We start from the raw sequence: 15,533 nt of genomic DNA, 5'->3' as shown, positions 1-15,533 counted from the left end.
TACTTACAAATAAGATGCATTTTCAGTCTGAGTCTGCATTTTTAGTCTATTCTGTCTACTTTCCATAAAATAGTCACAACAAACAGTATTATTATTATCTTCACAATAGAAATTAAAAAGACTAGAGAGATAAAGTGAATATCCTAGGATAACACAACTAGGAAATGACAGATCCAAAATTTAATTCTGAGGTCTATGTATTTTTAGAGAAATGATCTTTGCCCCTTACAGTGATTCAGTCTTGAACCAGCTCTATGAATTCTCTGCATCTTAGGTTCTCCATCAGCTGTTAGGGAAATGATTTGGTCAGCTGATTTCCAAAGACCATCTTGTAATAAAAAATATCTTTAACACAATCAGTGATGAACCAGAATAGAGAGAATTGTGCTATATATTTTTTAAATTAGTTTCATCTTTTCTTCCTATAGGCTACATTATATTGAAAATGAGAAACAAAACTCATACTAAGACTAATAATATTTTGGAATATTTTATTTTGGAAATGACAAACTTGTCATGAATTAAGTAGTTAATTTTCCAAACATTTAGTCTTGATATTAAATGAATTCATCAGATCTCTGATAATTCAGCCAGGTTTTAAAAGTTAATCAGACTTGAGTGGTTTACTTTCTACAGTTTAAACTTCACAAATGGCCATTAATCAGTTATTTCCTATATTAAATATCAAGTGTGGTAGTGATGTGTACACTTCTTAACAAACCATACTGTTAAATTTCAGATCCTCCAAACTGTTCTGTTTTGTTCAAAGTTGACTCAGAACTCAAAACAGTTGGATGTAATAAATCAGGAGTGTTCAGCTTTATTCAGAAGAATCTCTTCACAATATGAATTTCCCCACAAAAATATTCCCAATGCTATGAAAAAAAACCTCGCTATGCCCAACACCCTTAAAGTTCTGCAAGTGGACACCATCAGAGTACCACAAGGCTGCCACTGAGTGGGAATATTCTAGGTTAGAAGACAAGAGAACAGTATTTTATCTCAGGCTTCTCTAAGTTGACTGAGGTATGTTGATAGGACTCAGGGATATATGAAGCCCTGAATTTATGTTTTGATGATATGTGCATTTTTCTATGAAAATAACCTCTAGATTTCAACAGATTTTCAAATGTATCTATAATCTCAAAAGGCTTGCAAACATCTCAATAAATTTTAGGCAAGATATTTCACATCTCTCAACCCCAGTTTCTTATTTTTGTGAGTTTAGACTAAAGGACTTGAAGATTCTAAGTTTAATTTTCCATTGCTATAAGGACTAAACTGATGATGTAAATCTCAGACAGGAGATTCATTGCACTGGGTATCTTAGAGTAGTTTTCCCAAGATTCAAGTTTTGATTATTTAGTTTCTTCTTCACAGCTGTCTTCACTTCCTGATTTCTCAAGGTGTAGATAAGTGGATTCAGAAAGGGGGTGAAGATGGTATAGAAAACAGACAGAACTTTGTCTACCAGGAAGTTGGTGAAAGGCCACACATAGATAAAGATGCAGGGCCCAAAGAACATTAACACAACTATGAAATGTGCAGTGCAGGTAGAAAAAGCCTTAGATGTTCCTGTAGAGGAATGGTCCTTGATTGTGACAAGAACAATGATATAGGAGGTGAGCAAAAGCAGAAAACTTCCAAGAGCAATCACACCACTGGTAGAGATCATGAAGATTCCAAGAACATATATATCTATACAAGCAAGCTGGATGACCAAAGGAAGGTCACAGAAGAAACTGTCTACAACATTGGGACCACAGAAGGGTAAATAGAGGGTAAAAGCTAACTGGCTCATTGTATGCAGGAAGCCCACTGTCCAAGAGGTTACCACAAGCCCAACACACACTCTTTGGCTCATAATTGTTGAATAATGGAGAGGTTTGCATATGGCAATGTACCTGTCAAAAGACATGGAGATCAGCAGCACAATCTCAGTCCCAGTGAAGAGGTGCAAAAAGAAGATCTGGGAAATGCAGCCCTCAAAGGAGATGGTCTTACGCTCAGCAAAGAAGTCCATGATCATCTTTGGAGTGGCAAAGGAGGACAGGCACATGTCAATGAGAGACAGGTTGCTGAGGAGGAAATACATAGGGGAGTGAAGGTGTGGGGTGGATAGAACTGTGAGCAAAATCAGGCCGTTGCCCAACATAGTTATCAAATAGAAAACAGAAAAGATCACAAAGAAAAAAGTCTGGAGCTCAGGAGAATCAGTAAGTCCAAGTAACACAAATTCAGACACTCTAGAATGGTTGAACCCCTCCATTGATCTGCAGACTGCTCTGTAATGACAAAATAAGACAAAATGACATAAATAGAAAATGTGACACTTTTATAATTACATATGAAGGAGTTATGATATCAATTAATAATTCACTAGAACATTGATTACCTAAAAGCCAACTATAACTATCTCAGTAAATATTTTTCCTTTTGGAACAAACTTAACATTTGCTATCAGCACTTCAGATGGACAACTTCTTGGTTTTGACCATCTCAGTACATTTTGGGTTATACTTATCATATACCCACACAATAATATTCCCATTCTGAATACTGACTAAAGGAGTTACATAATCCATGTTTATAGAGTAAGATTACACTAAGTTAGTGTGCTCTACTTAATAAGTCAGGTATATAGAAGTTTAAATGAGGGTTGAAATCTCCAAACTTTCTGTTAAACAACAATAAAAATATAATTATGTCAAATCCATTATTGTTGAATGCTGGATGTAACTAATAGTTTAACATAACAATTTCAGAAGACCCATTAAATATCCTATGAGGGTAATAAATGATTATTTTAGTGGTCTAAAAGCTACAGAAAAATCCAGTTCCATTCTTACTTCACTTGCAAATTTTCAAATTGTTTTGTCACTATTGATAAATATTATTTTTAATATGTAATATATAAATTTCTTAATTCCATAAAACTATTGATAACTAAAAGGTATACCTGAAACATATGAGTTATTCTCGACTTTATTTTATGATCTCAGAGAAACATTTAAAAAAGAGAGAATATCCTTCCTTTACATCTCATGATATTCCAACAAAGCTATTTTTTTCGACTAGGAAAAAAATAGATTCTAGGACTGAGTTAGGAAATACACAAGATGAGTGTTGGGCATCTTGTAATACCAGAATATAAGATGCTCAAGACAAAACAAACAAAAAACCCACTTAGGTGGTAGTATTTCATAGTGACACAGGAGCCACTGGGGGAAGAAAATGACACTTTAAGGACTCAGATTCATTTTTGAAAATTGAGTTTTTTATTTGCAGCACATCGTAAGTGCTACAAATACCTTCTGTGATGTTTTTCATTTAAGCAACCTCCTGTTTTCCCATTAGAGAAAACTTTGGCTTCATCCTCATTTATTTGCACATACTCAAATTGTTCTGTCAATATTTTTTTAAAGATTTTTTATTTATTTATTTGACAGACACAGCGAGAGAGGGAACACAAGCAGGGGGAGTGGGAGAGGGAGAAGCAGGCTTTCCGCTGAGCAGGGAGCCCGATGTGGGGCTCTATCCCAGGACCCTGGGATCATGACCTGAGCCGAAGGCAGACGCTTAACAACTGAGCCACCCAGGCGCCTCTGTTCTGTCAATATTGATAAATATTTGTAAAATTTATCAGAGAACAATATTCCAGAAATCTGACAACTGAACTGTGGCCAAGTAGTTAAAAGGGGTAAGGTGTCCTTAACCTGCTGTGTGACCTTGATCATACCTGAGTAGCCTCTGTAAGATTTGACGTCTTTACCTGAGAGAATTAAATTAGATAGCCTGTATAAAGCATATCTCCTGGACAACATTCAAGAACTCTCTAGGTTTCAAAATCCAGATTTAAGAATACTGCTCAGAAATAATCAGCTTGTTTTATTTCATTAATAATAATAATAATAATTGCAGTAAAAATATTAAAATCTAGTTTTAGGGGCGCCTGGGTGGCTCAGTCGTTAAGCGTCTGCCTTCGGCCCAAGTCATGATCTCAGGGTCCTGGGATCAAGCCCCGCATCAGGCTCCCTGCTCCGCGGGAAGCCTGCTTCTCCCTCTCCTTCTACTGCTCCCCCTGCTTGTGTTCCCTCTCTCCCTGTGTCTCTCTCTGTCAAATAAAAAAAAAAAAAATCTAGTGTTAATTCAGGGATTTATAAACAGATATGTGCTTATAAAATCATTTCATCTTTTTGAAGTTAAATTACTTAATTCCAAATGAAAATTATGAGTACCTTGATGTTTTAAAAATCTCAGCCTCACTCATTTGAATATTTGTTCTATTTTCCTAACTTAATAATGTAATTAATAATGAGAATGCAAACTATTATACCTAATATATATATATATATATACACACACACACACACACACATATATGTATATATGATGAATATATTGTGTATTCATTATAAGTGAATAAACAGTTGCCAGGTTTTTTCTCCTTTCATTTCCAGAAAGGTATCTCTAATACCTATTTAATGAAATCATCTGTCTTTATGTCTTCAAGTTATATATATTTTTTCTTTACTACCCTTTCATTATATTTGCTTTATGGAATTATTAAATGACTTGTTTTTGCCACCTGATGAACACAAACCATGACTGCTTCTCAAGATCCTTAATATTATTTCCAGCTTTTAACCTACCAGCTATACATCAGGAATCAAAAACACTACATCCTTCAAGATTCAGAAGCCTACTGAAATCACCGTGGTCCTTAGTAAGCATCAGAAGCCAGGAGTATGGATATATGTTTTTCCCTGTCCTGGTATAAAAGCCTCTAGAAAGCAGCAACATTTAGGAGCTAAGGGATTGGATACTCCCGTCTACTTGCAGTGGGAGTTATTAAAATGTTGAGCTGACTTTTCCCAAAGTTGCAAGAATTGTGGAGTGTGTCTTTGCTATTTAAAGTGAGGATACACACTCATGATGAAGCAGTGTTCATTAGAGAAAGAGCACAACTGAGACTAGCCTTAGGAGAAGGACACCTTTGAGCAGTCTGAAGGAGCATTTAAGTAGCAAAAAATTGCTCCTTTGAATATGGAAATATTCCCACCTTTATACCCCAGTGTTCAATGTCTCAAAGTTGGAAAATTACTCTTGGTAGGCAAAAGTACTTTGTCACCAAAAGAAATCTTGATTACTGGAAGAATCATATAATGGAATAATCATGCATTAAAGTTTTTTTTTAATTTTATTATGTTAATCACCATACATTACATCATTAGTTTTTGATATAGTGTTCCATAATTCATTGTTTGCATATAACACCCAGTGCTCCATTCAGTACGTACCCTCAATACCCATCACCAGGCTAACCCATCCCCCCACCCGCCTCCCCTCTAGAACCCTCAGTTTGTTTCTCAGAGTCCATAGTCTCTCATGGTTCATCTCCCCCTCCGATTTCCCCCCCTTCATTTTACCCTTCCTACTATCTTTTTTTTAACATATAATGTATTATTTGTTTCAGAGGTACAGGTCTGTGATTCAACAGTCTTACACAATTCACAGCGCTCACCATAGCACATACCCTCCCCAGTGACTATCACCCAGCCACCCCATCCCTCCTACCCCCCACCACTCCAGCAACCCTCAGTTTGTTTCCTGAGATTAAGAATTCCTCATATCACTGAGATCATATGATACATGTCTTTCTCTGATTGACTTATTTCGCTCAGCATAATACCCTCCAGTTCCATCCACATCATTGCAAATGGCAAGATTTCATTCCTTTTGATGGCTGCATAATATTCCATTATATATATATACCACATCTTCTTTATCCATTCATCTGTCAATGGACATCTTGGCTCTTTCCATAGTTTGGCTATGGTGGACATTGCTGCTATAAACATTGGGGTGCATGTCCCCCTTCAGATCACTACATTTGTATCTTTGGGGTAAATACCCAGTAGTGCAACAATTGCTGGGTCGTAGGGTAGCTCTATTTTCAACTTTTTGAGGAACCTCCATACTGTTTTCCAGAGTGGCTCATGCATTAAAGTTTTTGACAGGACACTAAAAATTAGTACAGGCTGGTAGGTACCAGCAGGTGAAATCTGGAGAAGGAGAAGGTGGAAAGCCCAAAGTAACAGAAAGAAGTGAAGACAGGTACTTGCAAGTATCCTAGAGGAATGATGTATGAATTAAATTATACAAATAAATGTAAAGCCTTTATCATAATATCTGGCACAGAGAAAGTGGTGAATAAAATATAGAATAACTAGCAGAGGTGATTCTAATTAACATTATTTTTTGAAAAGTCCATGACACATAATTCAGGAAGATACTAAGTGTAGATCCTCAACCTGAAACCATAATGGAAGGTCTTGGCATATTTACTTGAAGTCCAGTCATTCATATGTGGATTGCTCTCCTCAAATTTCTCAGTAATTTGAATTCTTCACAACTTTGATACCTATCCTACATTCCCCACAAGACTAGCAGTAGAGCCCAAGAAAATCTTCCCTAGCTGACCACATTTCTTACAAGCTTTGAAATAATAAAACAAACAACTTTGTTTGTAAGATTTTTTAAATTTCTGTAAAGAGAAATAAAGGAAATAACTAAAAGGAAAAAAAGGCCAACAATACAAAAGCAGTTGCAAAAATTCAGTAAATTTTAAATATTTGCCCACTTTAAAACAAAAGGTAAGTGTATACAGACACTAGGGTTATCCTGGAAAGGCAAGAGAATTAACAAAAGAAATAATAGAAATAAAAGATAAGAAAGAGAGTTATGAAGGAGTTTGGGGACATTATGCCACTGTTCTGTATCTTGGTTGTAGTGGTAGTTACACAAATCTATACATGTATTAAAATTCATAGCACTGCAATACCAAAAGAAACCAAAATCAATTTTGCTTTAAGATAATTTATGAAGTAGAATTTTAGAAAGCAAAACAAGATAATTTTGCTTACAAGAGAAGCAAATAAAACCATGAGCTTTATTATAAACCAATATTAACCTGCTAAAATATATAGTAAAAAACAACCTTTTCAGGTAAGCAACAGAATACAGAAATAGGAATAATCTTAATCTGAAATGTGTTGGATCTGTGTGACAAGCTATAATACTCTACAAAAGGAAAAAAAACACAAATTGAAATACATCCTGCAAGGAAGGAAAAATACAATATCACTTAACAAGGAAATTTTTTTATTGAAGTATAATTAATATACAGTGTTATATTAGTTTCAGGTGTACAACATAAAGATTAAACAATTCTATATGTACTCAGTGCTCACAAGGGTAAATGTAATCACCATCAGCCAAACAATGTATTACAACCTTATTAACTCTATTCCCTATGCTGTACTTTTATCTCTATGACTTTATTTTGTACTGAAAATTTGTACCTCTTAATCCCTTTATCTATTTCACCCATTCCCCTACTCACCTCCCTTCTGGCAACCACCAGGTTGTTCTCTGGATTTAAGAATACGTTTTTTGGTCTCTTTTTTCTGCTTATTTCTTAAATTCCACAATGAGTGCAATCATATGATATTTGCCTTTCTCTGACTTTTTTCACTTAGCATTATACTCTCTAGCTGCATCCATGTCATTGCTAGTGGCAAGATTTCATTCTTTTTTTTATTATGTTCATCACCATACATTACATCATTAGGTTTTTTTTTTTAATGTTTTATTTATTTATTCATGAGACTCAGAGAGAGAGAGAGAGAGAGAGAAAGGCAGAGGCAGAGGGAGAAGCAGGCTCCCCGCCTAGCAGGGAGCCTGATGCAGGACTCGATCCCAGGACCCTGGGATCATGACCTGAGCCGAAGGCAGACGCTTAACCATCTGAGCCACCCAGGCGCCCACATCATTAGTTTTTGATGTAGTGTTCTGATTCAAGGTTTGCATATAACACCCAGTGTTCCATTCAGTACGTGCCCTCTTTAATACCCATCACCAGGCTAACCCATGGCCCCACCCACCTCCCCTCTACAACCCTCAGTTTGTTTCTCAGAGTCCATAGTCTCTCATGGTTCATCTCCCCCTCCGATTTCCCCCCCTTCATTTTTCCCTTCCTGCTATCTTCTCCTTTTTTTTAACATATGATGTATTATTTGTTTCAGAGGTACAGGTCTGTGATTCAACAGTCTTACACAATTCACAGCACTACCATGGCACATGCCCTCCCCAATGTCTATCACCCAGCCACCCCATCCCTCCCACCCCCCACCACTCCAGAAACCCTCAGTTTGTTTCCTGAGATTAAGAATTCCTCATATCACTGAGATCATATGATACATGTCTTTCTCTGATTGACTTATTTCGCTCAGCATAATACCCTCCAGTTTCATCCACATCATTGCAAATGGCAAGATTTCATTCCTTTTGATGTCTGCATAATATACCATTGTAGATATATACCACATCTTCTTTATCCATTCATCTGTCAATGGACATCTTGGCTCGTTCCATAGTTTGGCAATTGTGGACATTGCTGCTATAAACATTGGGGTGCACGTACCCCTTCGATCCCTATATTTGTATCTTTGGGGTAAATACACAGTAGTGCAATTGCTGGGCTGTATGGTAGCTCTATTTTCAACTTTTTGAGGAACCTCCATACTGTTTTCCAGAGTGGCTGCACCAGCTTGTATTCCCACCAACAGTGTAGGAGGGTTCCCATTTCTCTGCATCCCCGCCAACATCTGTAATTTCCTGACTTGTTAATTTTAGCCATTCTGACTGGTGTGAGGTGGTATCTCATTGAGGTTTTGATTTGGATTTCCCTGATGCTGAGCGATGTTGAGCACTTTTTCATGTGTCTGGTGGCCATTTGGATGTCTTCTTTGGAAATATGTCTGTTCATGTCTTCTACCCATTTCTTGATTGGATCATTTGTTCTTTGGGTGTTGAGTTTGATCAGTTCTTTATAGATTTTGGATACTAGCCCTTTATCTGAAAAGTCATTTGCAAATATCTTCTCCCATTCTGTAGGTTGTCTTCTGGTTTTGTGACTGTTTCTTTTGCTGTGCAAAAGCTTTTTATCTTGAAGAAGTCCCAATAATTCATTTTTGCCCTTGCTTCCCTTGCCTTTGGTGATGTTTCTAGGAAGAAGTTGCTGTGGCTGAGGTCAAAGAGGTTGCTGCCTGTGTTCTCCTTTAGGATTCTGATGGACTCCTGTCTCACATTTAGGTCTTTCAACCATTTTGAGTCTATTTTTGTGTGTGGTTGTAAGGAAATGGTCCAGTTTCATTCTTCTGCATGTGGCTGTCCAATTTTCCCAACACCATTTGTTGAAGAGACTGTCTTTTTTCCATTGGACATTCTTTCCTGCTTTGTCAAAGATGAGTTGACCATAGAGTTGAGGGTCCATTTCGGGGCTCTCTATTCTGTTCCATTGATCTAAATGTCTGTTTTTGTGCCAGTACCATACTGTCTTGATGATGACAGCTTTGTAATAGAGCTTGAAGTCCGGAATTGTGATGCCACCAGCTTTCCTTTTCTTTTTCAACATTCCTCTGGTTATTTGGGGTCTTTTCTGGTTCCATACAAATTTAGGGTTATTTTTTCCATTTCTTTGAAAAAAGTGGGTGGTATTTTGATGGGGATTGCATTGAATGTGTAGACTGCTCTAGGCAGCATTGACATCTTCACAATATTTGTTCTTCCAATCCATGAACATGGAACGTTTTTCCATTTCTTTGTGTCTTAATTTCTTTCATGAGTATTTTATAGTTTTCTGAGTACAGATTCTTTGCCTCTTTGGTTAGATTTATTCCGAGGTATCTTATGGTTTTGGGTGCAGTTGTAAATGGTATTGACTCCTTAATTTCTCTCTCTTCTGTCTTGGTGGTGGTGTATAGGAATGCCAGTGACTTCTGTGCATTGATTTTATATCCTGCCACTTTACTGAATTCCTGTATGAGTTCTAGCAGTTTTGGGGTGGACTCTCTTGGGTTTTCCACATAAAGTATCATATCATCTGCAAAGAGTGAGAGTTTGACTTCTTTTCCGATATGGATGCCTTTTATTTCTTTTTCTTGTCTGATTGCTGTGGCTAGGACTTCTAATACTATGTTGAATGGCAGTGGTGATAGTGGACATCCCTGCCGCGTTCCTGACCTTAGGGGGAAAGCTCTCAGTTTTTCCCCATTGAGAATGATATTCGCTGTGGGTTTTTCATAGATGGCTTTTATGATATTGAGGTATGTACCCTCTATCCCTATACTCTGAAGAGTTTTGATCAAGAAACGATGCTGTCCTTTGTCACATGCATTTTGTGCATCTATTGAGAGGATCATACGGTTCTTGTTCTTTCTTTTATTAATGTATTGTATCACACTGATTGATTTGCGGGTGTTGAACCAACCTTGCAGCCCAGGGATAAATCCCACTTGGTCGTGGTGAAGAATCCTTTTAATGGACTGTTGGATCCTATTGGCTAGTATTTCGGTGAGAATTTTTGCATCCATGTTCGTCAAGGATATTGGTCTGTAATTCTCCTTTTTGATGGGATCTTTGTCTGGTTTGGGGATCAGGGTAATGGTGGCCTCATAAAATGAGTTTGGAAGTTCTCCTTCCATTTCTATTTCTTGGAACAGTTTCAGAAGAATAGGTATTAATTCTTCTTGAAATGTTTGGTAGAATTCCCCTGGGAAGCCATCTGGCCCTGGGCTCTTGTTTGTTGGGAGATTTTTGATGACTGCTTCAATTTTCTTAGTGGTTATAGGTCTGTTCAGGTTTTCTATTTCTTCCTGGTTCAGTTTTGGTAGTTGATACATCTCTAGGAATGCATCCAATTCTTCCAGATTATCCAATATGTTAGCATGTAGTTGCTCATAATACGTTCTTATAATTGTTAGTATTTCTTTGGTCTTGGTGGTATTCGCTCCTCTTTCATTCATGATTTTATTTATTTGGGTCCTTTCTCTTTTCTTTTTGATAAGTTTGGCCAGGAGTTTATCAATCTTATTAATTCTTTCAGAGAACCAGCTCCTAGTTTCGTTGATCTGTTCTACTGTTCTTTTGGTTTCTATTTCATTGATTTCTGCTCTGATCTTTATTTTTCTCTTCTCCTGCTGGATTTAGGCTTTATTTGCTGTTCTTTCTCCAGCCCCTTTAGGGGTAGGGTTAGGTTGTGTATTTGAGACCTTTCTTGTTTCTTGAGAAAGGCTTGTATTGCTATATACTTTCCTCTTAGGACTGCGTTTGCTATATCCCAAAGATTTTGAACAGTTGTGTTTTCATTTTCATTTGTTTCCATGAATTTTTTTTAAATTCTTCTTTAATTTCCTGGTTGACTCATTCATTCTTCAGTAGGATGCTCTTTAGCCTCCATGTATTTGAGTTCTTTCTGACTTTCCTCTTGTGATTGAGTTCTAGTTTCAAAGCATTGTGGTCTGAAAATATGCAGGGAATGATCCCAATCTTTTGGTACCAGTTGAGACCTGATTTGTGACCTAGGATGTGATCTATTCTGGAGAATGTTCCATGGGCACTAGAGAAGAATGTGTATTCTGTTGCTTTGGGATGGAATGTTCTGAATATGTCTGTGAAGTCCATTTGGTCCAGTGTGTCATTTAAAGTCTTTATTTCCTTCTTGATCTTTTCCTCAGATGATCTGTCCGTTTCAGTGAGGGAGGTGTTAAAGTCCTCCACTATTATTGTATTGTTGTCGATGTGTTTCTTTGCTTTTGTTATTAATTGGCTTATATAATTGGCTGCTCCCATGTTAGGGGCATAGATATTTACAATTGTTAGATCTTCTTGTTGGACAGACCCTTTAAGTATGATACAGGGTCCTTCCTCATCTCTTATTATAGTCTTTGGTTTAAAATCTAATTTGTCTGCTATAAGGATTGCCACCCCAGCTTTCTTTTGGTGTCCATTAGCATGGTAAATGGTTTTCCACCCCCTCACTTTCAATCTGGGGGTGTCTTTGGGTCTAAAATGAGTCTCTTGCAGACAGCATATCGATGGGTCTTGGTTTTTTTTATCCAGTCTGATACCCTGTGTCTTTTGATTTGGGCATTTAGCCCATTTACATTCAGGGTAACTATTGAAAGCTGAATTTAATGCCATTGTATTGCCTGTAAGGTGACTGTTACTGTATATTGCCTCTGTTCCTTTCTGGTCTATGTTACTTTTAGGCTCTTTCTTTGCTTAGAGGACCCCTTCCAATATTTTTTGTAGGGCTGGTTTTGTGTTTGCAAATTCCTTTAGTTTTTGTTTGTCCTGGAGGCTTTTTATCTCTCCTATTTTCAATGACAACCTAGCTGGATATAGTATTCTTGGCTGCATATTTTTCTCATTTAGTGCTCTGAATATACCATTCCAGTCCTTTCTGGTTTTCCAGGTCTCTGTGGATACGTCTGTTGCCAATCTTATGTTTCTACCATTGTTGGTTACAGATATCTTCTCCTGAGCTGCTTTTAGAATTTTGTCTCTGAGACTCATAAGTTTTACTATTAGATGTTGGGATGTTGACCTATTTTTATTGATTTTGAGGGGGGTTCTCTGTGCCTCCTGGATTTTGATGCCTGTTTCCTTCCCCAAATTAGGGAAGGAAACAGGCATATAATTTGCTATATTTGCTTCAATATACCTTCTGCCCCTCTCTCTCTTTCTTCTTCTTCTGGGATCCCAATTATTCTAATATTGTTTCATCTTATGGTATCACTTATCTCTTGATATTCTGCCCTCATGATCCAGTAGTTGTTTATCTCTCTTTTTCTCAGCTTTCTTATTTTCTATCATTGGGTCTTCTATATCACTAATTCTCTCTTCTGCCTCATTTATCCTAGCAGTTAGAGCCTCCATTTTTGATTGCACCTCATTAATAGCCTTTTTGATTTCGACTTAAGATTTTAGTTCTTTTATTTCTCCAGGAAGGGTTTCTCTAATATCTTCCATGCTTTTGTCAAGCTCAGCTAGAATCTTTAAAATCATCATTCTGAACTCTAGTTCCAACATCTTACTAATGTCCGTATTGATTAGGTCCCTGGCAGTCGGTACTGCCTTTTGTTCTTATTTTTGAGGTGGTGGTTTCCACCTTGTCATTTTGTCCAGAGGAGAACAGATGAATGAGAGAACAAGATGCTAACAGGGTAATAACGATCCCAGAAAAATATACACTAAACAAATCAGAAGAGACCTGAAACCAGGGGAAAAGAAAGGGAAAGAAAGAAAAAAAGAAAAAGATTAAAAAAAGAAAAGAAAAAAACAGAATATGATGAAATATGATCAGCTGGTGCATAGATCACTGCCACACACTAGATTTTGGGCATATTTTGGTCTGTTAGAAGAAAGTGCCTCCCAAAATTTTAAAGAAAGAAAAACTTATATATGTACAAAAATAAGGGCAAATACGATGAAGGGATGGAATATGACTTAAAGATGAAAATTATAAAAGATGATATAAAAGGAATTGACAAGAAGTTGGTTGAAAAAAGAAAGGAGAGGATCTAAGAAAAAAAAAAAGGAGAGAATGTGATCAGGCAGGAGACTAGAACAAAGCCATACACTAGAGGTTTAGGGTATATTTTGGTCATTTAGAAGAAACTGTATCCCAAAATTTTAAAGAGAGAATTTATATATATATAAAAAATAAGGTTAACTACTATGAAGGGATAGAATATGACTCTAAAAATGAAAAATGAAAAAGATTTTTAAAGGGATTGATAAGATGTTGGTTGAAAAAGGGAAAAAGAAAAATTCAAAAAAAAAAAGAAAAGGAAAGTTTAAAAAAATAAATTAACTTTGAAAGACTAAAAAATAATAGGGAAAAAGCCATGAATTTTATGTGCAGTATTGCCCTAGCGCTGGAGTTCTGCCGTTCTCATTGATTGGTATACTTGGTCTTGGCTGGCTGTTCTTGCTGACCTTCTGGGGGAGGGGCCTGTTGCAGTGATTCTCAGATGTCTTTGCCAGAGGCGGAATTACCCCACCCTTGCCAGGGTCCGGGCTAAGTAATCTGCTCGGGTTTGCTCTCGGGTGCTTTTGTTCCCTGCGGGCTTTCCGTAGAACTTTGGAGGACCAGAGTGAAAATGGCAGCCTCCCAATCTCCGCCCTGGAGGAGCCAAGAACCCGGGGCCCCACTCTTCATTGCATCCGCAGAGAAAAACAGTCAATCACTCCCGTCTCCCCAGTCTCTGGCCGGACTCCGTGCTCATCTGGCCTGTGACCGAGCATTTCTATCTCTGGCACCCAACCCCTTGTGGAAAAGTGGTCGCTTTTCTGTTCTTCTGTTTGCTATTCTTTTCTTCGATCTCCTGTTGAGTTCGTAGGTGTTCAGAATGGTTTGATCCCTATCTAGCTGAATTCCTGGGACCAGATGAAATTTAGGTCTCCTACTCCTCCGCCATCTTGCTCCTCCCCACAATTTCATTCTTTTTTATAGCTGAATAATATTCCATCATATAGACACATATATATGTATGTAAAATATATACCAATTTTAAATACCAATATATATACTACTTTTTTATTGATTTATCTATCTATGGACACTTAGGTAGCTTCCATATCTTAGCTATTATAAATAATGCTGCAAGAGACATAAGAGTGCACATGTCTTTTCAAATTAGTGTTTTGTTTTCTTTGTTAAATACTCAATAATAAAATTACTGGATTATATGGTGTTTCTATTTTTAATTTTTTGAGGAACCTCCATACTGATTTCCACAGTGGCTGCACCTTTTCATTCCCACCAACAGTACATGGAGGGTTCCCCTTTCTCCACATCCTTGCAATACTTGTTGTTTCTTGTGTTTTTGATATTAGCCATTCTGACAAGTGTGAGCTGATACCTCATTGAGGTTTTGATTTGTATTTCCCTGATGTTTAGAGATGTTGAGCATCTGTTCATATGTCTGTTGGCCACCTGTATATCTTTGGAAAAATGTCTAATCAGGTTCTCTGCCCATTACTTAATGAGAGTGTTTATTTTTTTGGTATTAAGTTGTGTAAGGTCTTTTTACATTTTGGATGTTAGCCCCTTATCAGATACATCATTTGAAAATATCTTCTCCTATTCAGCTTTTTTATTTTGTTCATGGTTTCCTTCACAGTGCAAAAGCTTTTTATTTTGATGTAGTCCCAATGGTTTATTTTTCGATTTGTTTCACTTGCCTGAGAAGACATATCTAGAAAAATGTTTCTATGGCAGATATAAAAGAAATTACTACTTATGATTTCTTCTAGGAATTTCATAGTTTCAGGTCTCACATGTAGGTCTTTAATCCATTTTGAGTTTATTTTGTGTATGGTGGAAAAAAGTGGCCCAGTTTCATTCTTTTGCATGTAGCTGTTCAGTTTTCCCAGGATCATTTGTTGAAGAGACTATCTTTTTCCCATTGGATATTCTTGCTTCCTTTCTCATCAATTGACCATATAAGTGTGGGTTTATTTCAGTGCTATTTTTTTTCATTGATCTTTGTGTCTATTTTTGTGAGTACTGTTACCAAGAGTTAGATAGAAAGGAAAGAAGCCTTGGTTTTTTTTTTTTAATTTTTTATTAATATGTTAATCACCATACATTACATCATTAGTTTTTGATGTAGTGTTCCATG

At 36.9% G+C, this 15,533-nt stretch overlaps 1 protein-coding gene across 1 annotated transcript; it reads right to left on the bottom strand.

The window, feature by feature from the left end:
* Window positions 1-1,309: 1,309 nt before the first annotated feature.
* Window positions 1,310-2,278, bottom strand: LOC116640463 (olfactory receptor 4K2-like). The gene has a single exon (XM_032417512.1). It carries the CDS (start codon window positions 2,267-2,269, stop codon window positions 1,310-1,312), a length of 960 nt encoding a protein of 319 aa, XP_032273403.1. The 5' UTR covers window positions 2,270-2,278.
* Between the last annotated feature and the right edge of the window lie 13,255 nt (window positions 2,279-15,533).

Source organism: Phoca vitulina, unplaced genomic scaffold (genome assembly GCF_004348235.1).
Source record: "Phoca vitulina isolate PV1807 unplaced genomic scaffold, GSC_HSeal_1.0 scaffold20, whole genome shotgun sequence".
NCBI lineage: Eukaryota > Metazoa > Chordata > Mammalia > Carnivora > Phocidae > Phoca > Phoca vitulina.
This window is presented reverse-complemented; position numbering and strand designations above follow the sequence as displayed.

Bases quoted from the DNA above. Each gene is read 5' to 3' on its own strand.
- LOC116640463 (XM_032417512.1), bottom strand. From the start codon at position 2,269: ATGGAGGGGTTCAACCATTCTAGAGTGTCTGAATTTGTGTTACTTGGA.